General features: G+C 51.3%; 1 protein-coding gene across 9 annotated transcripts in view; it reads right to left on the bottom strand.

Annotated features, from left to right (window-relative positions):
• The window catches only part of TBX4 (T-box transcription factor 4), a 32,176-nt gene that overhangs the window by 2,269 nt on the left and 7,511 nt on the right, over positions 1-22,396 (bottom strand). For 8 of the 9 annotated variants that reach the window (XM_074319847.2, XM_088802107.1, XM_019732625.3 and 5 more), the window contains exons 4-8: positions 15,483-15,602; positions 14,126-14,273; positions 4,186-4,338; positions 3,099-3,187; positions 2,741-2,976 (exon numbers count right to left, since the gene is read on the bottom strand). In XM_074319847.2, coding sequence (XP_074175948.1) covers positions 2,741-2,976; positions 3,099-3,187; positions 4,186-4,338; positions 14,126-14,273; positions 15,483-15,602 — 746 coding nt within the window. Of the gene's footprint in view, positions 1-2,740; positions 2,977-3,098; positions 3,188-4,185; positions 4,339-14,125; positions 14,274-15,482; positions 15,603-16,892; positions 17,270-22,396 lie in introns of those variants that run through there. The other variant, XM_088802108.1, reaches the window with a different exon arrangement.

Below are 22,396 nucleotides of genomic sequence, written 5' to 3'. Positions count from 1 at the left end.
CAGGAGACACTACATCACAGGACATTGAGTGATGTGTTTAGCCAGGAGGCATACAGCTTTGATCCTTTGCCACCCTGACTCTTGGGGACGGTAAGAGGCCTTAATGTGTGCTGGCATTCTTAGGCTAGGCCCACCCTAGCCAAGGAAAGTGGAGACAATTGCCAGGCCAAAGCGGGCCCAGAGGCCACATCTGTCTGAATTAGCCAGAAAATGAAAGCCACAGTGCTTCTGCCTCAATCCTCAGCTCCCAGGAAGGCCTTCGCCAGCCAAAGCTACTTGCAGCCACATTCCTGTTGCTTTTAGAAGAGGAAGTAAACCCTATATATGTTCAAAGAAGTCCCATCAAGTTGTTATTATACATATTTCCAACATAATGGTGTTCATAAAATTAAAACATGGAGCTGCTAGTAAGTATAAGATGACTTGTACATTTCAGCCCAAAGTGATACTCTGTTTGGGGAAAGATAACCTCAGCTGCCCCAAACCATGTATGTGTGTCTCTCAACCTCCTCAACCATGAGTGCACACCTTTCCCCTGAGATCCAGGGATGGCCCAGGCCCCAGGACGTGGGCAGCAGCCCACTCACCAAACTTAAGAACACATGTCCAGTGGCTTACATTGGCCTCCCTCCTTCCCATTTTCTCTGGGGATTCATTCTGGGAGCTGTGGGTACACACGGCAGGTGGCCTGGAGGAGTGGGCCCAGCCTGAAGGCCTGCACTCACCTCTCCCATCTGCCCCGTGTGGAGGCATCTTCCTCCACGAGGAGTACTTGCCCCTCTCACCACACTCTCTCATTCATCCCTCACTCATCCCTCCTCTCCGTCTTCTCTCCAGATTCCTCCTTTCTCTCAAGAGCACTACGCTCTTGAATTGGGAAAGTGGCCCAGTCGCTCTAGGTCAGGAGTGAGCCAACTTTTTCTGTAAAGGGCCAGATAGTAAATACTTCAGGCTTTGTGGGCCATATGGTATCTGTTGCACCTATAGCAGGTCCTTCAATAACGTTGTTTCATTCGATATCATTTCATTATAACGTTGATGAGGAAAAAAATTGATTCCTGGCTGAGGGAACTGTCTGGGTGGAGTTTGCACGTTCTCCCCATGTCTGCGTGGGTTTTCTCTGAGTTCTCCAGTCTCCTCCCTCATTCCAAAGATGTGCACCTTAGGGGAACTGGCGTGTCTAACTGCCCCGGTCTGAGTGAGTGTGGGGTGTGTGTGAGTGTGCCCAGCGGAGAGAGGGAATCCTGTCCTGGGTGGGTTCCCACCTTGTGCCCTGAGATGCAGGGATAGGCTCTAGCCATCTTGACCTTGAACTAGAATAAGTGGGTTAGAAAAGAATTATCTTACTTGTTTTTATTTATCTCTCTTAAATATACGTATAGCTCACATTTTTCATATGTTTAATATCAAAGTGTTTGGGGTCTTCGTTTAGAAGTTTGGTGAGGTTTTTCTAATGAGAAATATGCTGTAGGAACCTAACTCTTGTTTATATCAATTAGCCTCCATTTGTTTAATTACACATAGCTTTGCTTGAAGTCACAGAACCTATCAATGACGTTCAGGGAGGACTTACTATCCTCCACTCTGCTGTCAGCACATGAAAGCAGCCATAGACAATAGGTAAATACATATGTATGGCTGTGTTCCAAGAAAACTTTATTTATGGGTACTAAAATTTGAATTTCATATAATGTTCACATATCATATAATAATCTTCTTTTTACTTTTTCACCTATTAAAAAAAAATGTAAAAACCATTCTGTATGGCTCACAGTCTGAAACGAAAACAGGCAGCAGGCCCAATGTGGTCCAAGGACCACAGTTTGCCAACCCCTGGTCTCGGTAGTTAGTTCTGGTATAGGGGGTACCAGTCCTTGGTAAGACTGGTATAGGGAATACTCCGAGCTCTGCCTCGCTGGTCCCTAGGAACTAGGCCGAGAGAACATTCTGGATTGCAAGCAAAAGTCCCCAAACTCATTCCCAAGGGAATTTCAGTGACCCTGGAAAGTCTTCTGGTGTCCTAACACTAACCAGCCCTGCTCTATAGATGGAGATATCAAGCCCTGGTGCCAGAGCACAGCTGTCCTGGTTCCCAGCTCAGGGCTCCTCTCCTTCACCAAGAAGCCAGCACAGACAGTTCTGCTGCCTGCTGTCCTGGCCCCCAACCCACATCCAGCATAGCTCGTTGCCACTCTCAGGAAGCCTTTGCAGATCCTGGTGTGATGAGGTGGAGAGCCCACAAGCATAACTCTAGGTTATCCTTATTTTAGGATTGAGGTTGCTTTGATAAATGGCAGCCCAATCCAAAAATCTCTGCAGTGTGACACTCAGCCTTCTCCCACACTTCGAGGCAGAGCTCAGCTGATTGTCTGTTGTGTGTCACCCGTGAAGTTTCTCAAAGCAGTGGCTGCAAGGTAAGACCTGGAACTGGGGTGGGTGCCAATGGCTGGGGACACCGAGGCCACACACTGTCTGTGAGAATGCTGAAGGCTGCATGTAAAGCAAGAAGCAACACCCCTGCACTGAGCTGGCCACAGTCACTAACCCTTCAGGCTTCCTCTCCCAGGCCACACAAGTAGCCAGGTGTGTGTGTGTGTGTGTGTGTGTGTGTGTGTGTGTGTGTGTGTGCACTGGCGTGCATCCATGTATGCTCATTTTGTGGGGAGGGTTTGTGAGGAGCGCTTCACCCCTGTTCTCCCTCCTCTGACCATCTAGGGCTTCTAGACCAGGAGAGAGCTACCTCGTCTTTTCAGGCAGTGATAGAAGAGGCTTGAATCCCTCTGGGCTGGGAAGGTGTTGAGGGGAATCTCCTGTGGCTCAGCCGCAGCAAACTGCATGTGAGCCCCATTCTCGTACTGGTAATGCTGGAGGGCTTGGTGGGCGCCATGCAAGGGGCTGACGTCGGGCTTGGCCGAGAGCTGGGTGGAGACTAGCCTCTGCCTCATGATGCTTTTGGAGATCACGGGATATTCTTTGCTGGAGCGGTGGGGAGGATAGTCAGAGGGAGACGGGAAAAGAGTGAAGATACTTTGAGGGTTACTGAGTCCACGTGCCTAAGCCCGCTCTGCCCACCCCACCCCCGGCCAGAGTGGCCCCACCTCTGCAGCCGTGCCACACGCAAGTCACTGTCGTCACTGCCCCGGAATCCCTTGGCGAAAGGGTTGTTCTCAATTTTCAGCTGTGTGATCTGTCAAGAGAGGACATACCATAGAGTCGCTGGGGGAGAGGACTGGGCTGGCCTCTGGCCCTCCGCCCCCACCCCCAGGCACATTCACAACTCATAGCAGGGTCTGGGGAAGTTGCACACACAGCCCGAGGTCCCCACCAGGAGTCGGGCTGGGTCCTCCTGGGCCTCACCTTTCACACCTGGCTAGTCACTGGCTCTTAGCCATTCTACTTGCTGCAGACCCTCCAATTTTGTCTCCTGCTCTCACTGTGCTCAGTTCCTCATTCTTCTCCCCTGGGTGCCTGTAGCCGCTTCCTGTCCGTGCCACCCCTGCCCAGTACAGTTGCCACATCAGGTTCTAAGTGAGTGTTCTAAATGCAAATCCAACTCTGTCACTCTTCTGCCTGAAATCTGCCGCGGCCTGTGGCCCTTCCTCACTGACCCCCATCCACTTCAACAGTTCCAATGTGCACAGTGCGGAAAGCTCCCTGAAAAGGGTAGCAGGGGCCACGACAGACAGGCAGGGATCCAAAGGCAGTTTGGTTGGGCTGGGGAGGGGAGTAGTGGGGTGGGAAGCAGCCGGAACACCCCCTCTGACCACCACCTCCAGATGGTTCAGTCTGAGGTGCTCCCACAAAGCTGACGGTACCCCAGGGCTCCTCTCCCCATTCCCTCCCCCTCTATCTGCAGGCCCAGAATCCAACTTTTGAATCCTACTAGGGAGAGGAAGAATATAGACAAAAGGGCCTAACACTCAAGCCACAGGGCCAGTTCCATTCGCCCCGTTTTTACAGTCACCAACTTTGTCCAGTCCCCAAAACAGAGACCGTGATTACTCTGCGCCAGAGATTTAGGAGGCTGGTCTCCTTTCCTGCTCATGATGAGATGTCTCGTTGCTCTGAGGGACACTGCAGGTTCTGGGGTCCCTGCACTGGGCCTGCCTCATTGCCTGCTGCCTCTGAAGCTTCACTTCCTGGCTGTGGTGTCAGTGGTGGGGGCTGCAGGGACTGCAGCTGTACCTTGTGATTCTGGTAGGAGGTCACAGAGATGAAGGAGGTCTCTGGGAACACGTGGGTGCAGAAGGCTGTGTTTTTGGAGCCAAAAGCATTGTTCTCATCAGCCTTCACGATGTGTAGCCGTGGCTGGTACTTGTGCATGGAGTTGAGAATGATCTGGAAGAGAAGGGTCTCATTCTGAGTTCCAGGTCCACACACTCTGGTCCTTGGCCCTGGGCTGGCTTTCATCTCCTAAAAGCCCAGGCTCCAGGGCCTGAGCCCAGAAATGTCCTAAAATTCCCGTGTAAAGCACCAGGCCCCCGGCCCCCAAACTCAGCCCCCATAGTCCCTTCTTAGCCTCTCTGCTCCAGCTATAACACCAGTTCCCAGGATCTCCCTGATGTCACAGATTGTTTCACGGTGGTAATGGAGAACTTAACAGTTTAAAGCCCCCCCGGGTGAACTCTGCACAGTATAGCCGGTGGAATTCTGAGTTGTAGGCGGAGGTCCAGAGCACCACTGACTCACTGTCTGGCCTCAGGCAAGTCACTGAACATCTCTGAGCCTCAGTTTTCATATTTGCAAAATGGGATCATAATACATAACTTACCTCCCTCAGGATTTCCCCTCCAGACTGACTCTTCCCCTTGCTTCTCCCTCTCCTCTCCTGCCTCTTCTCCCCCTGTTCACCTCCTCCCCACCACTTACCTGCCACTAGCCTTCCCTACAAATGCCCGCTGTGGGCATTGAGCCCTCTCCTCTCACATTTGTAAGCATAAAAAAGCCGCTTCATAGCCCAGGAGTTCGCGGAATGGGGGAGGAAGAGAAGCTGAAGAAAACGTTGCATTCTTTGTCATTCAGTCACTCATTTATTCCCGTGTTTCTCAACATTCACAGAGGCCTGCTGCAGGTATGCGAGGAGACCCAGGTGCCTCCTTCCCTGAGACCTGCCTGAGGCAGCTCACAGCCTGAACGGAAACTCCATCACTGGCTGGAGTACCACGGTAGGAGAGAAGTTCCTAAAATAATGCCAGAGAAGGCCGGAGGCCTGGGGCACCCAGGGGCCCTTGAGGATGCCTAGGGCTGGGGAGGTGGGTTACCCTGATGGGCAAAACTTAGGAAGGAGCCCAGGAGGCGTGGCCCTGGGGCCCCTGGAGTAACACACAGCAGTTGCTGCTCCAAACCTGCTTCATTTGGCTGCGCCCCACAGTAGCGGCTGCATCATGTGCCATTAAAATGTATTTTTTTATCGTTGACATTTGCCAGACTCCCTCCCCATTGGAGGCAGGACCAGGAATTTGGGGCATTTTATCAGCACTGCTGCCTCTGTTAACCCTTTGGCTCCTGCCCTGGCTGGGCTACACTCACCTTCAGGTCCTGTCCCCTCTGAGCGCCTTTCCTTTCTCTCCTTCTGGGAGTGCCCCTTCCTTGGGCTGGCCCTGCTGGCTCCCAGGGACCAGGCCTGGTGCTGAAGCTACTGAAAGATTTAACCCTTGCATGACCAGAATGCCAAGAGAAGGGCCAGAGCCAGGCTCTTCCATGCCAAGCCTGGGCAGAAGCCTTAGAAAACACCATTCTTATCATACCCTGGGGACAGGGAGAGCCCAGAGCACAGGTTCAGCTGTAGAAGTGGGTGGGCCAAGAGCTAGGCTGTGGGCTCTGGCCTTCCCTGGGCTCCTGGGTTTGGCTGGGTAGCACCATCCAGCAGGAACTAGCTTTTCTGCCTTCTGCACTGGCACTTCCCCTTAGCCCTCAGTGACAAGCCTCTGGACTCTCTTGGGGCAAGTACAGAGCTTCCCACACCCCAAACCAGGTCCTGCAGCTGGGGACCCATTGCCCAACTGGGGGCCCACCAGACAGAAAACTGAGCAGGACTCAGGTCCTGCAGTGGTGGGGGTATGCGGGGGTCCCTCAATGGACTTCCCTTTCCAGGAGGCTGGGAAGTGTTCCCTAGGGAAAGGAGCTAGGTCTTGGGAAACACCTCCCAGTCCCTTTAGGTGACTCTGTCACCCTGCACTATTCCCCCAAACTCCAGGAGTCAAAAAACAAACAAACAAAAAAAAACCCTAAGTTCCCAGAATACCCAGCAACTGAATACCTGGGAAGTAGCCTAGATGCCTCCAGGAATCTCCAGATTCCTACCTCTGCACCTTTGCACATGTAGTTCCCGCTGCTGTTTGTATCTTCCTTTCCCATTCTCTCTCACCTTCTAGGCCTGTCACCTCAAGGCCCAACTCTTCCAGGAAGCCTTCCCAGATTACCAGGACCTGCTCTATACTCCCAGTTCTGAGACTTCCCGCGCATGGTCTACTTGGCTGTGGTGTGGCTTCCTAGTGACTTCCTATTTCTTCTTGTCTCTTCAGTTAAACTATAAGCTCCTCAAGAAAAGGGGCCATGTGTTTTATTCCTTTTGTATCTCCAGGCTCCTTTACCCCAAAACAAGAACAATAAGTGCAAGGATGGTTTGCAGGAGTGGGAAGACCTGGGCTGTGACCACAAACACTGTCTCCTCCTCTCATCTCTCCTTTCTCACTAGAGACAGGATAACCTCTAAGACATTTTCCATGTCAAAAATAGTGATCAAACATGTGCATAGACAATCTTGGTGTGAACACTCACATGCTCCAGCTCCCCAGCATGCAGGCCCAGCCCCTGGTCACTCTGGCTCTCCTAAGGTGGGGGCTCTGGGGAGAACACAGACAATGGGCCCACAGAACCCTCAGCAGATGCCACAGGCACCTCACAGTGAGGCTGTGCTCTCCCTTCAGGACACCTTAGGACCAACAGCGGCACCCACCCTGCTCCTCTGCCACCATTCACAGGCTGTAATAGTCCAGCCAGAGCCCTGAGTGTCATCACCTCCCCTTCTCCTCACTGTCACCCAGCTCCAGGTCCAGTCAGTGACTAAGTCCTATGACTCCATCTGTAAAACAAAAGCCTCTCCGTTCCCACTGTGCAGCCTCGCTGTCTCTCGCTGGCTTTGAGGACAGCCTCCTCCCTGTCTCCATCCACTTCTTCTCCTTCTCACCTGCTACACATCCGATCAGGTCAGTCTCCTGCTTCGACCCTTATGGCTCCTCCAGGAAGACCCTACATTGCTTGAGAGCAGAGCCCTTTGTATTTCCTCCTCTTGCCTCCCACGTCCCCCACCACCACCACTCCTGCCAGTATTTAGGGCTCAATAAATGTCTTATATTCATAATACCACCTTTGATGGTTCCCTCTTGCCCCTTGGGATAAAGGCCAAACTCTTTCTCCCATAAGACAAAATCCTCAATTGTCAAACACACCTTCTAGGGAAGGGAACCAGACAGCCTGGCAGGGAAACCTGGGAAGAAAGAAACTGCCAGACTGGCAGGGGTAGGTAGGAGCCACTAGAGGCATACAGTCCCAGCCACAGAGAAGTGAAGAAGGGCCCAGAAGCTTCTATGGCTATCTGCTCACCAGCTGCAAGCCTTGAGCAAGCTCTTCCCCTCCAGTCATTAGGGTCCCCGTCTGTAAAGTGAAGCCTCCATCTGGAAGAAAGTCCCACCCGTTGAACCAACACAAATAGAAATTGGAGCCTCAGTCCCATCAGCCAGGGAGACTATGAAACCAACTCAGTGACTCACACACCTGGCTTTACTCGGAAGTTCCTCAGGCGTCACATTAAACTACTTTGCCAGAGTCTCACATTTATATTTGTTGCAGAGGATATTGGGCCAAATGGGCCAGCCACGTCAACAAACCCCACTACATGACTGGTCTCGTCATCATCATCGTTTTATAGAAATGGGATTCATTATATTCTGGCTACAACTCAGAAGCCTGTTCTATTTTAACAATTGCGATAGCGCCAAACATCCATCTCCTCAAGAGATCACCAAAGTGTGCTTGGCCAGTGAGGCCCAGATTCATCTCCGTTAGAAACACAGAGCATTCGGGCAAGGAGGGGCAGACTGTAGAGATGATTCTAGTCCAACCTCCCAGTTCTACAGATGAGGAATAGTGGGCCTGCAGTGGGAATGTGACCTGCCCAAGGACATACAGCTGGTTGGAGACAGAATCCTGAGAAGGTTCCAGATGGCCTTCGAGAGAGTACACGCTGCCCTCAACAACAAGCTCAGTAATTGCAGTGGACCCTTGAACAACACGCTTTGAACTGCGCAGATCTGCTTATCCATGGATTTTTTTTTTTCAATTGACCTATGCGATTCAAACTATATTGTTCAAGGGTCAACTCTTGAGGTTGGGAATCACTTCCAGGACAATAACCCAGGGCCCCAGAAACATTCTTGGCTTGGCTCACAGCCACAGCAGTAACAGCCGTTTACTGAGCATATCCTATGTGCCAGGCCCTGTGCTGAGCACTCCACACACTTTCTATAATTAATCTTTACAACATCCCTTGAAAGTAGGCATTGTTATTAGCCCCATTTTAATCAACAAGGGACTGAGGCTCAGAGAGGTGAAGGCATTTGCCCGACCTCAGACAGCTGCTGGGAGGCAGAGTCAGAACTGGTACTAGTCTCCAAGCCTGAGCTCGTACCCGTACCTGGCTGGTAAGGGCCGGGCTTGATCTGAAGTTGTGTGGGGCATCTGTATCTCCCAAAGCCACCAGCAAGGACTTGGCACATGGTCAGGGCTCAGCAAACAGGAGAAAAAGAGGGAAAGAGGGCGATCAATGGCTCTGGGTCCCCACTGGCAAGTTAACAGCATAAGCTTTGGGGAGACGCCAGTCCCTGGTGGAGGAAGTGCCTTCTCTGTCTAAATATCACCCCCTTCGGCGAGTCCACTCATTCACGTACTGCTTCCCAGCACCCGCTATTCTGCCAGATGCAGTACCAGGCACTAGGGCATCTGGGGATTAAAAACCTCATGGTTTCCTATCTAGTGGTGGGGAAGTCACACGGTAATCCAAAATTGAGCCAAAGTAAGTGGTGAGAAAATGTAGTGAAAGAAAGACTGCATTTATAATAGTAACAGACAAGATGAAATACTGAACAAGAAATGTGTGGGACCTTAGGGAGAAAACTTGAATACACTTTTGGAGGACAAAAAGCAGACATCAACAAAGAGAAAGGCTTTGCTGTCAATCTCCCTAAGTAAATTGATCATTTATAGTGATTCTAATAAAAATGCAGGGAAGGGGAGTGGTGGGAGGACAAAGGGGTCAAATATATGGTGACAGGAGGAGACTAGACTTCGGGTGGTGAGCACAAAATCGACTAGACAGGTGGTGTATTATAAAGTCATACGCCTGAAATTTACATAATGTCATTAACCAATGTTACCCCAATCAATTTCATTAAAATAAAAATAAGTTTATTTCTCAACACTGTAAGCTTATTCTAAAGTTCATATGAAAAAATATACAAGTCCAGCCAAGAAAACTGAAGAAGAGCTATGGGGGAGACCAGCCCTGCCAGGCACTAAAACCTATTGTAAAGTCTCTGCAATTAAGGCGCTGGCACATAAACAGACACAAATTCGATTGGGGATTTAGTATACAGAAATAAGGTTTCCTAAACCAGGGAGGAAAAATGACTAGTCAATTTACTGGTGTTGGGACAACTGGCTAGCTTTCTAGAAAAAGAAATAAAAAAGTTGGATTCACACCTCATATCAAATGCCAGAATAAATTCTAGAAGAATCAATGGCTTAGATGTAAAAATAAATCCATAACATACTAAAAGAAAACAGAAGAAAATTCTCTTATAAGTAAGGAGTGGATGAAAGCTTTCAATTAGTCAAAACGCAGAATCTGTAAGGAAAAGACCAATACATTCAATCAAAAACTTCTGTGTAGGAATACCACTGTAGACAAAATCCAAAGACAAATGAGAAACTGGGAAAACATATGAGCAACTCATCACAGATAAGAGCTAAATCTTCCTAATTTATAAAAGCTCTTAGAATTAATAAGTGATCAAAAATCTAAGATAAAAACAAGCAAAGGATATGGATAGTAGTTCACGGAAAGAGGAAATATATATAAAAAAGATGCTTAACCTTATTCATAATAAAGGAAATGCAAATTAAAACTAAAATTGATATCTACATTTCACCCATCAGACTGGCAAAAATCCAAAACTTCTCTCCCACGGTGTTGGGGAGCTTACAGGGATGGTGGGATTATCCATTAGTGGAACTTCAGTGGAGGACAGAATTACAAATGACAAACCCAAATAACCTCTGAACAGGCATTTCCCCGCACAGATATATTTGGCCGAAGTATAAAATGACATATGCATGAGCTTAATCGAAAGAGCAATATAGGAAAAAATCTAATTCCTTCAATAAGGGCTGGCTCCATAATTTATGGAACAATCATGCAATGAAATGCTATGCAGCTGTGAAAAAAGGAATGAGGACATTCTACATCAATGGAATGATCCCATGATATACTAGGTTGACAAAGCAAGGTGCAAAAAGTGTTTATAGTATGCTACCTTTTGTGTCTTAAAGGAGGGATTCGAGATTCTGCTTGCATATGCCCAAAGAAATGCTGCAAAGAATTAGTAACATCGGTTACCTGTGGCCGGGGTTGGAAGAAACTAGGTGGATGGGAAACTCATGGAGAGAGACATCTCATGGTAGACATTTTTGTTTATTCATTGGTTTATTTTTAGACCATGTGAATGCATTTCCTAGTCAAAAAGAAATTTGACAAGTAAATATAAAATTGTACTTGTGGTAAGTACTGGGACGGAAAGGTACATGAAGCTCTGAGAGCCTATAATGGGGACCCTGAACTGTCACCCTGAAGAAGTAGCATTGGAGCTTGAGTCCCAAGGCTCAGGAGTAACTAACTGGGTGGCCAGAGGAGGAAGTAGTACCTTGAGGGGACAATGTACCTGTCACATAGTGGTCAAGGAGCTACAGCCCACACCCCCAGCCCTGGGCGAACTCAGCCTCTGGAACAGATTCACTATGTCAGAGGTCATAACCGGACCTTCCTCCTCAGCAACCTGGGAGTCCTGAGACACCAGAAAAGTAAGACCTGCGCTCCAGCCATCTCCACATCTTGCCGCAGGACACAAGCCTGGCCTCAGTGAGGTGCTCCTCAACTTCCGGAAGCAGCTCGTCTTTTCTGGCAGAGGACCCTGCAGGATGGATGCTGTCGGGGTGGCAAGGAGGAGGGGAGGATGGGCACACCGCCTCCGTAGCCAGCAGACCCAGAGAACTGGAGCTGAACTGGGGCTGTAAGAAGGCAGCTCAGTCCTGCCCTAGCCCCCTGATCTTCTCTGTCCCTGCTGCCCACCGGGCCATGCCCTGAACCTGCTACCCCTCAAGAGCAGACGTCTTTCGCAGACTCACAGCGAGGGGAAGGCTGCAAATAGGAGGCAGCTACTAAAGTCCCTGAGATGCGGTGACTGAGACCCAAAGGGAAAGTCCAAAGTCCATCTGGCTGGAGAAAGTTACTTGAGGTTTGGAAGCTCTTGGAGAAAATTGAAAGTGTAGAGGTGAGTTGTGCACAAGGAAAGGCTTGTTTGGGGCAAGTTCATAGTGCGAGATGGCAGTTTCCCAGGCTCCTGCACTGAGAAGCCAAGAAAGGTGACTTGGAGAGAGCTCACCATTCCCATGTGCACAGGCCAAAGAGCAGAAAGCCAAGGTCCCAATGGGTCATTTTGCTCTGAAATGTCTAGGAAATTAGCTCACTCTCCACAGCCCTTGCCCACACGGTCAAAGGTTGCTCCCTCTCCACTGACGCTCCAAATAGCTGAAGATGTGACAGCTCAAGCCCTGGGTACAGAAAGACTGGAAGAGAAGCCAAAAGAGTGCTGGAACTGAAATCAGAAGGCATGGGTCCGAGCACTGCTCCCCAGCTCCTGAGATCATCACCTCCCTGAGCCCTGCCACCCCACCAGGGGTGTTGTAAACAATAATTGCACACGTGCTGGGTAAATGTGGGGTAGGGGGAGAAGTAAGATGCTCTGCATCGAAGCCTCTGGGAAGAAAGCTGAGTTAGTATGGGGAGTATCCCTATTGCCGAGAAGAGGTGAACCCCAGGCAGGAATGGCGAATGTAGCCAGAGGCACCCCAATCATGAGATCATCAAATAGCCCCACTGGCCCAGACCCAAGACTATATGCAGGGTTAGTGCAAACCCCTAATGGACCCCAGTAGAGCCTCCAAAGAGGCAAGCCAGGCTGGGAAAACCTACTGTTAGGCTACCAAGGCGAGGTCTCTCTCCCACTCCTGAAAAGCCCAGCTTTTCAGGCACTTGACTCCCTCCTCTGCCACTTTCTACAGAGGGTCAGGGAGGCGGAAGAGTCCTCTGAGGCATCCCGGCAGCTTGGAACCGTGATGGCAAGCTATGCATCCAAAATTCTCACCAGAGCTTTGATTCCTGGGCACTTCTAGCCACTCACCCAAAGATTCAGCTCCTGCCAAGCTCTGTGCTCATCCCAGGGGTCTGTCCCATGGGGTCTGCATGCAGTTGTGGGCAGAGGCCTGCCTGTTAGCTAGGTTCCCTGCCTCCCGGCACAGAAGCCCTCACCAACCTTCCGAGGCTGGTGCAACAGCCTGGCCAAGCAGAGGAGGACAGAGAGGAGCCGACGGGAAGCAAAGTCTTGGCCAGGATGGTGCCCAGGAAGACCTGGGGGGCACTTCTCCCCTCAGTTAAAAGGCCCTGTGCACTGGGAGGTGGGGGCTTCGTTGACCCTTCCCGGTGGCTTGTCTCTGCCCCCGTGACAGGTTGGGGTCGCACAAGTACATGCCATTGTGCACACGGGCACGTCTCTGCCACACACCCAACAGCATCTGCCAGACTGCATGGGAAAACCTGTGCTGCTTGCAAAACGGATAAGTCAGGAGTTCATTATGTTAATTCAGCATTCTCCTACTTGTTTGGTTATAGATGACCAATGAGTCAGAATAGAACTGAACAAGGTCTGAGAAAATTAGAACCAAGAGCTGCTTGCTAGTTACATATCAGTCAATCAGAAATGAAGCATTGTTGGCATTTTCCAAGCAGAACTATGATTCACAGAATTCTGTTTTGCACGCAGGTCCCCAGAAATAGAACTGAGGCATAAAAGAGGCACACACCTGCACACCCCTCACCCTTGTTTCTCCCACCACCACCCACACCCCGAGTGCTATGTGTGCAGCCTGGGTAACTGCATCTAGGAGCCTCTACGGCATCCATGGCCCGCCACCCCCACGCAGTCCTTCCAGGGAAACCATGGGCAGCCTAGAGAGGAAGGGCCTGTGCCCTGGCAGATAACACCAGGTCCCCAGACTTCGCTTCGCCCCGCACACTTGAGCTAAAAATTTCCACATAAAAAGCTTTCTGTGGGCACGCCAGGGCCAGATGGGAAAAGAATAAGCTTCAGCAGCCGGGACGAGGTGTTAGCAGCGGCATCCCTGAGGCTTCAGAATCTCTCTTGTGAGAGCCAGGTCCCAGGCAGGGCCAGGAAGGAGCTGACCGGAGCCAGAACAAAGCCTACCCTTCCAGAGGGCAAGTGGCTGCCACGCCAGGCCGGCGGACATGCCAAAGAGAGGCCTCAGAACTCATCATGAGTCTTTCTCGAGAAAGTTTACTTGTCTTATGCTCCAGCAAGGCTATATCTGGGGAAACTGAAACTGAGAGATGTGACCCATCGTCGTCGTCTTTGTTGGCACAGTTGCCATGTATTTAGAGCCTCCTATAAGCAAGGTGCTTCATGCACATTCTCTCATTTAATTCTCAAACCGTGAAAGGTACATATGATCATCTCCATTTTCTAGACCAGGAAACTAAGGCTCCAAAAGGCTAAGACACTTGCCCAAAGTTCCCCAGCCAGTAAGTGCTTGGGGAAGGATGCAAGCTGTGGGGACCAGACTCCACCTGGGCTCTTTCTACAAACGGGCCTGGCAAGTGCCAAAGCCTGGAGCTGGATCCCAAGAGTGGATTCCCCAGATCCCCATCCCACCCAACCTGCCCACCCACAACACTGCCCCAGGACTGGCCCACAAGGCCAGGCAGTCCCGTTCTTACATGGCCAAAAGGGTCCAGGTGATTGTTTGTCAGCTTCAGCTTCTGGAAGGAAACCAGCTGCCGCATCCAGTGGGCCCCAGTGGCAGGAGAATCCGGGTGGACATAGAGCCTTCCTGGCATGGCAGGCTCAGCCTTCCCTGCCACCATCCTGCGAACAGAGCAGATGGAGCCGTAGCAGTTGATAACCATAGGATCTGGGGAAGCCGAGATTCCCCGTCCCCTTTGAGAGTAAAGCAAATCCCCATCAACCTAAGGAAAAAATCCGCTGCTGGTCCCTCCTATCACACTGACAATTTAGGACTTTGGGAGCAGCAGTGACTTTGGGACAGATGAGAGAAAGAGAAAAAGAGACTACAGAGAAATGTGATTATTTACTTGAAGGAATGGGGCTAACCACAAATACATTGTGGGGGAGATTTAGGCAGCACTTCTGTGTGTGTTATATTTTTTAAATGTTATAAATTTTATTCTTTGAAGGCAGCTTCTCAGAGGACCTAGACAACTTTCAAATTTCTTATCCCCAAAACAATGCTTGCCACCCCTAAAAAAATAATTGGTAGCTGTCCCCTCAGCCAGAGCCTGCTCTGAGTGCTAATCCAGCCCAGACAGAGAAGAAATAGAAACATGGCCCTTGGCGGGACCTGGCCACCAAATCCTGCATCCTCAGTCCAGACTCTGCCAGCCCTACACCACCACCTCCCCCCGGAGCCCACGTCCAGGGACTACAGGTTCATTCAGGCCCTCTCTCTCCTTGAGTGCTGTCCTAGGCAGGCAGGACACTGAGGATGTGGCCTCAGGGAAAGGAGCCCAGTGTCCATTTACCCAGCCCCAGTTTGGTTGTGCCCTCAACCGGCCTGTTTTCCCCAGCCCTTTGTCAAAGGGTCCCATCACCCAACCACCAGGCAGCGGCCCACTCTGGATGGTGGACACACAGCGTACGAGGGAGGGCTCTGCATACAGGCAAAGCGGAAGTGAATGGAGAAACAGAAGAGAGGTGCCACAGACCAGGTACCCCCAAGGAAACGGCTCCCATCCTCCTCCCTGGTGCCGCACTGCCAGAGCCTAAATCCTCCCAGGATTGGGGTTCATCTGTCACCCCATACCACAGTCACTAATCCTGTTTGTCCATGGCTGTGGGGAGAGCACAGACCCTTGAAATTCACCAAACACTACAGCTCATGTTTAGCCCCAGCCCCGCCTGCAGGAGCGGTGCAGACATTTGCTGACCCTGCAGCCTCTGGGCAATCACTTGGATTAACTGGTGAGGCCCTGGACCAAATATCAGGTGGCAATGGGTGTGGGGAGTGGAGAGAGCAGTGAAGGGAATGCAGGTGCTGGGAGGGTCCCAGGTTCTTACCATTTGTTGTCACAGAACTTGTAGCGGTGGTCATCCGCAGGGACAATGTCAATCAGCAGGATGTATTTGGTCTTGGGGTTCATGCCTGTGACCTTTACCTTGTAGCTGGGGAACATCCTCCTGGGGGAAGCCAAGGGGTGAGGCGGAGGAGTGGTCAGAGCTGTGTGACCTTGTGTTAAGTCATTTCCTTCTCTGGCCTCAGCCTCCACCTACACAAGGAGAGGGCTACATTGGCCGCTCTGTCAGAGCCCCTGCAGCTGTCAGTCTGTGTGTCTAGGAGGAGGGTTTATACAGTTTCCCAAACTCAATCCCCCCTCCCGCATGACCCCCAAAGATTTAGGCCAAGTGGCTGTGAGCAGCTAAAGCACAGAGACCGTGGTTAAGATTGTGAGAGAGGATTTTGATACCATCCTGTCTGCCTTAATTTACCTCCCATCCTTTGCCAGTCCACACACAACTAAAGTTCTGGGGTGCCATTACAGGGAGCAGAAGATCTGGAAGTCCCTGTCAGCTGCTTCAGTAATCAATGAGATATCTCCTCTGCGTCATGTCTGTGAAAACCCTCAGGCCTCAAACCAGCTAGCAGGAAACAGGAGTGCTGCCAGGTCTTTGGATTCCTTGGGTGTGTTTAGCAGAGGTGGTTATCCCTGTGAATGAACACCTCTCATGGGCATGCTCACACTAACTGGGTATCAGGGAAAGTCAGTTCAGGAGCCTTGCAGAGAACAGCATGGGTTCTAGAACCACCCCGCTCACAGCTTGCCCCCACCACTGACAAGCTGGGAGGCCTTGGGCAACTCCCTTGGATCTCTCTGTGACTGGGTTTCCTTATCTCTAAAATGCAGATATTGCTACCTATCTCATAGGTTGCTGTGTGAATTAAATGAGTCCATTTATGACTATTACTACTGACCCCCACTGCACTCCTCTCTCGACAAACCAATGGGATGACCTACCTCTATGAAAATGGATTCACCAAAAGACAGAAAGTTTCCAGTCCCTACAAGCCATGCTGAGACTGTCCAGGACCCTGAGGCTCAGAGAACATTCTAGAGAAGGGCTTCCCCAGACACTTCAGCACATACACTCACCCAACAGCATGTACACATACCTGCAGAGGCACAGCTCCCTCCCCTGGTCACCAGATCCCTGACACTGGACTTCCCCACTCCCTCCTAGATGTGCTCCCACAAAGGCATCCCCAGGAGAGAGGCAGGATCCAGACCTAACTGAAGACACTATGGGCATCCCGAACCAAGTCCCCTGAGTTGGAAGAGTGCCCAACCTGTCCACTGTGGGAAAGCTCTAACGAAGCTGAGAGACAGTACAGGGACCCTCAAGAGCAGCTGTCCTAGACACTCCAGCAGATGATTGGCATACCCCGTTTTGTCAACAAAGGTACCAGCTTACCTGGACAGGGCAGGGCTTCCTGAAAGGATCAAGGCTTCCACAAGCTGGCAGACCCTCGAGCCAGCCCAGGCCAGGCCCCTGAGGGTGAGGGTTCCATTCCCCAGCCCAGCCCAGCTCAGTCTGTGCCCCCTCTCTCTTGTTGGAGGAAAGGCGGGTGAGAGCCCTGCAGTGGGCTAGGGATGTGGGAGGTGTGTGACCATGTGTTTGCACAAGCACGTATGATTGAGTACACGGTAGAGTGCGCATGTGTGCATGTGTGCGTGCCTGGAGGGAGGGGGGAAGTTCTAGCTGTAAGTCTAGGGACTTATAAACCGTGTGGAAGAATTTGTCTCAGATGTCAATTGAAAGCATTTTCAAATGTCCACCCCACCCCCTCTCCTGGAATGGGGGAAGTGACAGGGCTCAGGAACCCAACCCTGCCTCCTGCTTACCAGCCCCCCTGCCTGGCCTGAGGGCACAGCTGGAGCCTGCACCACCCTCTTTCCTGGCCCAGCCTCTCCCCTGGTGGGCCTAAAGCTGAAGGGAGGGAAGGCAGCAGCTGCCTCACCTCCCCCCTCCCTGGGGGAAGGCCAAAAATCCTGTCCCTTCCAGGCCACCATTTTGTAACTGTTACAGAAACAGCCACAAAATGGGGCAGCCCTGTCGGTGCTTGAGCTGGCCTGGTCGCAGTGCCCTGCACTTAGCCTGTGTCTCCTGTAATCACTCCAGATGGCAACAGCAGAGGGCAGAAATGGCTTCCCCCCAGGCCAGTGTCCACGCAGGGGGCCGGAAGAATATGGCTCACGGCCACTTCAACCGTCTTCATAACCCAGGCTGAGAGGAGGTAAGGGGCCCTGTCCTTCCCCTTCCACACCCCATTCTACTTCGTCTCAGCAGCTCAGGAGGCCAGGCTGGCGTGGACCAAGTGCTTTTTAGGAGGCCAGTAAAGAGCCTGTGCTCAGCACCCCAAGGCATGGAGCTGAGGTCTTATGATTTGGCTTCTCCTAGAAACTGACTGTAGACCAGATTCCTGACTGATAATAGCCTCCAGGAGGTCTTGCAGGAGTTGGGGCAGGGAAGGAGTTGTCTCTTAGACTCTGCCTCCCTGCCCACCAATTTGCCTCTTCCCAAAGCAGCAGCCCTTAGAAACAGGGAGGGAGGCCAGGATATCTGGTCTGAATGGGGAGTTCAAAAGTCCTCAAAAGGCTGGGCCTCTGGGGCTCAGTGAGCTCCATTGCCTTCATGGAAACAGATATCTCCCCACTCCCACCTCCAACCCCTGTCTCTGCCAGGGTCCAGTTTGGTGACGGCTTCTGGGCACCCCAGTCTCTGGGGACCCTGGGCACAACCATTTCCCCACCTAGAAGGCTCCAGAAGGATGAAGGGCTGCCCTGTGTGGAGAAAAAGCTAAGTGTGAGAGGGACGCACACACTCTACCCACTCCATGGGCTCCTGACCAAGCTGAGGGCATCTGCCCCTTGTTCCAGAGATGGCCAGAGACTGGGCATGCTCACCAGGTGGCCATGACTCAAGCCGCGGAGGCCAGGCTGAGTCTGGGAGCTGTGACTTCTCTAGTCTCACCCTGCACTGTCGCCGTCCTCTCTACGGAAACAGATGAATCCATGGAGATGTGAACTGTTTCCGTGATTTAGGACATAAAATGTACCTGAAAACCAACACGGTCTGGTGGAAATGAACACCATTTCCAGGGAGGGAGAGGGAAGGCCAGAAGGGAGGTAATGACTGAGCAGCCTGTCACCAGCGCTGCTGTAAGCCCTGGCTTGCCCGTCCCAGACACCCTGCGGCCCCCCAGCGCCTCATGCCGCCAGCCCTCTCCCCACCCTCTGGCGCGCCCCCGAGGCACCCTTTCCACGTGTCCCGCGAGCCTTCTCTCTAAGCCCGTGGCGCCCTCTGCGCGCTCTCCTAGTTCTCCGCCCCCCTCGGGCTCATGGACCGCCAGGCAGATGGGGTGCTCCCTGGCACACACGGAAACGGCTCCTCTGGGGGAATAAACAAGCCGCCTGTCCCGCCGGCCCGGGGAGGAGATGAAAGCCCGGGGTTTCTCCTCTGATCATGAAACAGGCTCTGAAAGGGTGCGGGGCTGGAGGCTTTATCTACTTCATACTCGGAAATGGTTTTAGAATGAACTGCTAAGATAAGCTGCCATGGACATTTCTCGGTGTGGGAGGCTTGCGGGGCGCAGAGCAAGGGTTTCGGGGCATTTTGAGTTTGGCAGCAAACCCGTAAATACAAACTCGCTGCTGAGAGGGGACACGCAAGTTACAGCTGGGCTCAGAGAGCCGCCAGTTCAAGGCGCTGACCTACTCGCCCCCCCACCCCCATCCCTCAAGAGGGCCAGGAATAACGGACCTAGGGGACTCACCAGATACTCTCTACCTAGCTGTGCCCCCAAGCCCCAAACCCACCATAGCTCCGACTTCCTGGGGAGGGGGACCCCACGAGCAACTGTACATGCCTTCCCTCAAATGTAGGTGCAAAACCAAACTGAAAGGGTGAGAAGTTTGGAAAGGGGTTCCGAGGGGGGTGTGGTGATGACTGGGAGGGCACACAAGGGGGGTTCCAGCGCTGGTAATGGTCTGTTTCTTTACCTGGGAGGTGGTCACACCAGTGTGTTCACTTGGTGAAAGTCTGTAGAGCTGTACAATTAAGAATTGTTCACTTTTCTGCAGGGAATGTTCCACTTCAATAAAATTGACATTAAAAGTTATATATGTGTACACACACGCGCACGCACACACAGTGGAGCCCAGAGTCAAAGGAATAGCTGCAGGCAAAAGGTGGGGGGAGGTCCACAGAAAACGCCACCCGTCTTTCTATCCCTTAGTGTCTAGTGTCTAAGGGTCTGGAGGAAGAATTCTGGATATGTTGGGAAGAGGCCAGCGCCCAGCAACCAAGGCTGAGTTTGGGGGCAGGGTGGTTATGGGGGGGGGGGGGTCAAGAGTGGGGGTTGGTAGTGCTGCCTATGCTGAGACCAAATCTTTTGTAGCCAAATGATTTCTGAGAGCAGTAACAAAGCTACGTAATTTATTTCCACTTTACACACACACACACACACACACACACACACACACACACACACACACTGTTGGCTAATTCACTCAAAGCATTTTAAAGAAATATTTTCCCTGAGGTGGGGGGCAGGAGTGAGGGTGTGTGAAATGGATGCTGTTTTGGAAGGTCAGTTGCTTCTCTTAGATTTTTTTTTTAAGACACTTCCTTCTGATAGACTTTTGCTTTCAGAAAATACTTTAGAAAGAGATCAAAGCACTCTCTCCCCAACCCACTTTCCCAGTGTCTTCAACCCTTACTTCTCTTATCACCCACGCCACTGGGCTCTGACGCTCTGTATACAGAGTGAGGGCAATTGGCTTTGAAGCCCCGGATTAAGCTGGGCCAAATCCTTGCCTCAGAATAACAAACAATACAGGTTCAACAGGAGTTCTCATCGGTAGTTCATTTTTCAAACGCAAATTCACTGTCACTAACACAAGCAACATTGAACTCAACAGGCTCTGAAGGCTGATAGTGGAGATTTATCTGGTGGCACAGCCATGACCTAGGAGTAGAGCAGTCAGACAGTTAGGAAATTTTCATTTTTGGGGAGGTTTATATTTAAATTTTTGTGGAGCTCACTTTTATCTGTGTTTGGGAGAAAATGCAGTTTCTCACATGTATCAAGCTTGGCAGAGATGTGAGGAGGCAGAGAGCAGGGTCTGATCTCTGCGACCCACAGCATAAAGCCTCTGGGTGTAGGGGCCTGAGAGGGACAGAAACTGGCTGGGGAGGAGTCTGCCCCCGTATTACACCTGACATCAGGGGTTGTTGAGCATTCAGAAATTGATGTCTCACACAGTGGTTGGCATTTTATTCACCGGATCAAATTGGTTGAGCATTCAAATCCACTATCCAATGAAGGCGACTATTTTCTACTCCAGCTTTCGGACCTTCAAGGGCTTAAGGCAAGAGGCTTGTGACCCAAGGAGTCAAACTTTCTGCCTTGAGAACTCAAAATGCTTTGAGAACATTCTGCCCCTCCTTCTCCAAGACCAGCCCTTCGCTTAGCCAGACAGCAATTATCACGCCCCTAACCTACCAGGGTCTCTAGGGCAGAGCAACAATCCTGTTCAAAACACTGAACTGGGGACCCATAAATAAGCAATCCAGGGAATTTCTCAAAGTTGGGATATTGTTCTGGGGGTGAGATATCATCTGCTTGGCTTGTGTCGACCTGGCAACCTAACCTTGCTTCTATCTACAACAGCCAAGGGCCTTCACTTCTCTGGAGTCAAGTTTATGTTCTCTCGGTTCTCCTCCAGCTCTAACAGTCTAGGAATCTGTGAGTCAAGGTTCAGGAGAAGGGTCCAGGCCATCTGCTGAGAAATGGAAGTTTCCTAGGAAGGCTGCTGGTAGAGACACAACGAAGAGAACAAGGACAAGTGCTAGACAGGAGGTGAGAGCCCCAAACCCAAGCGAAGCAAGCTGCCTCCCAAAGCTGCCCCGGGGGTGGGGGGGGGGTACACAGGGGTCAGAGCAGTGAAAGTGGTCTGTGAAGTCAGTGGGCAGCTATGCAGGGGGGAAAGGGTCTGTGAGAACTGTGGGGGAGGGGGACGAGGCTAGTGACGTTCTGAAGGACTAGACGTGGTGCAAGGATAACTTTCTGCCAGAGAAATGAAAGACTGTGATGACTCCGTAATTGGCGAGCATCATCACAGCCATTTTTAAATAATTATCCTCATTCCCTGAGGCCCGTCTCTAAGCCTCCAGTAGGATCAGGCACAAATGTCTGCCTGAAGCCAGTCACCTCTGGAAGTGTGTGTGTGTATATGTGTTGGGGGGAGGGAGGGAGGAGGACCCAAGCAGATGCAGAAACCCCACTGAGGAGAATCACAAATGCCTTTTGTTTAAAACAGCAGAGGCCAGACATGCCCAAAGAACATTCTGGCCATTTATTTTTAAGAGACAAGGTTATTTCTGCTGCCTGAAAATGTAACTTTTGGATCTTTCTCTTCTTTCCTTCCATCTACCTTAGCAGTCACATGAAGTACATCCTCCCCTCTTCACACCTGTAATCCACTCAACAATTTACCATGCACTGCTCACAGGAGCCCTGGTTTGAGTCTCAAACAGTAACAGGAAAAGGATGGTAGGTAGCTGTGCAGGCACCACCTCTGTTTTACCTAATACCACTGAGCCACAGGAAGTTGAGGGCCTTGCCCAGGAATTCTCAGCTAGGAAGAGGCAGAGCTTGTGACACCTGGCCCCCCACTGTTCTCAGTGACCACTCCATATGGCACCCTCTGTCAGGACCCCTTAAAACATCCTCCTTCCTCATCCCCAAAATGTGGCAAACTCAGACCCTGACAATCCCCTGCTCCCTCTCCTGATAGAGACCCTGGGTGGCCTTGCCACCCTGAGTTAGGCTTGAGGGTAGCCCAGTGCCCAGACCCCAAACCCCCACAAAACAAAGGAAACCTTGCAAGGCCTGCCAGTGAGCAGACAGGAAA

The sequence above is a fragment of the Rhinolophus sinicus genome, chromosome 12 (assembly GCF_057876585.1).
Source record: "Rhinolophus sinicus isolate RSI-liver-muscle chromosome 12, RSI-T2T, whole genome shotgun sequence".
NCBI lineage: Eukaryota > Metazoa > Chordata > Mammalia > Chiroptera > Rhinolophidae > Rhinolophus > Rhinolophus sinicus.
This window is presented reverse-complemented; position numbering and strand designations above follow the sequence as displayed.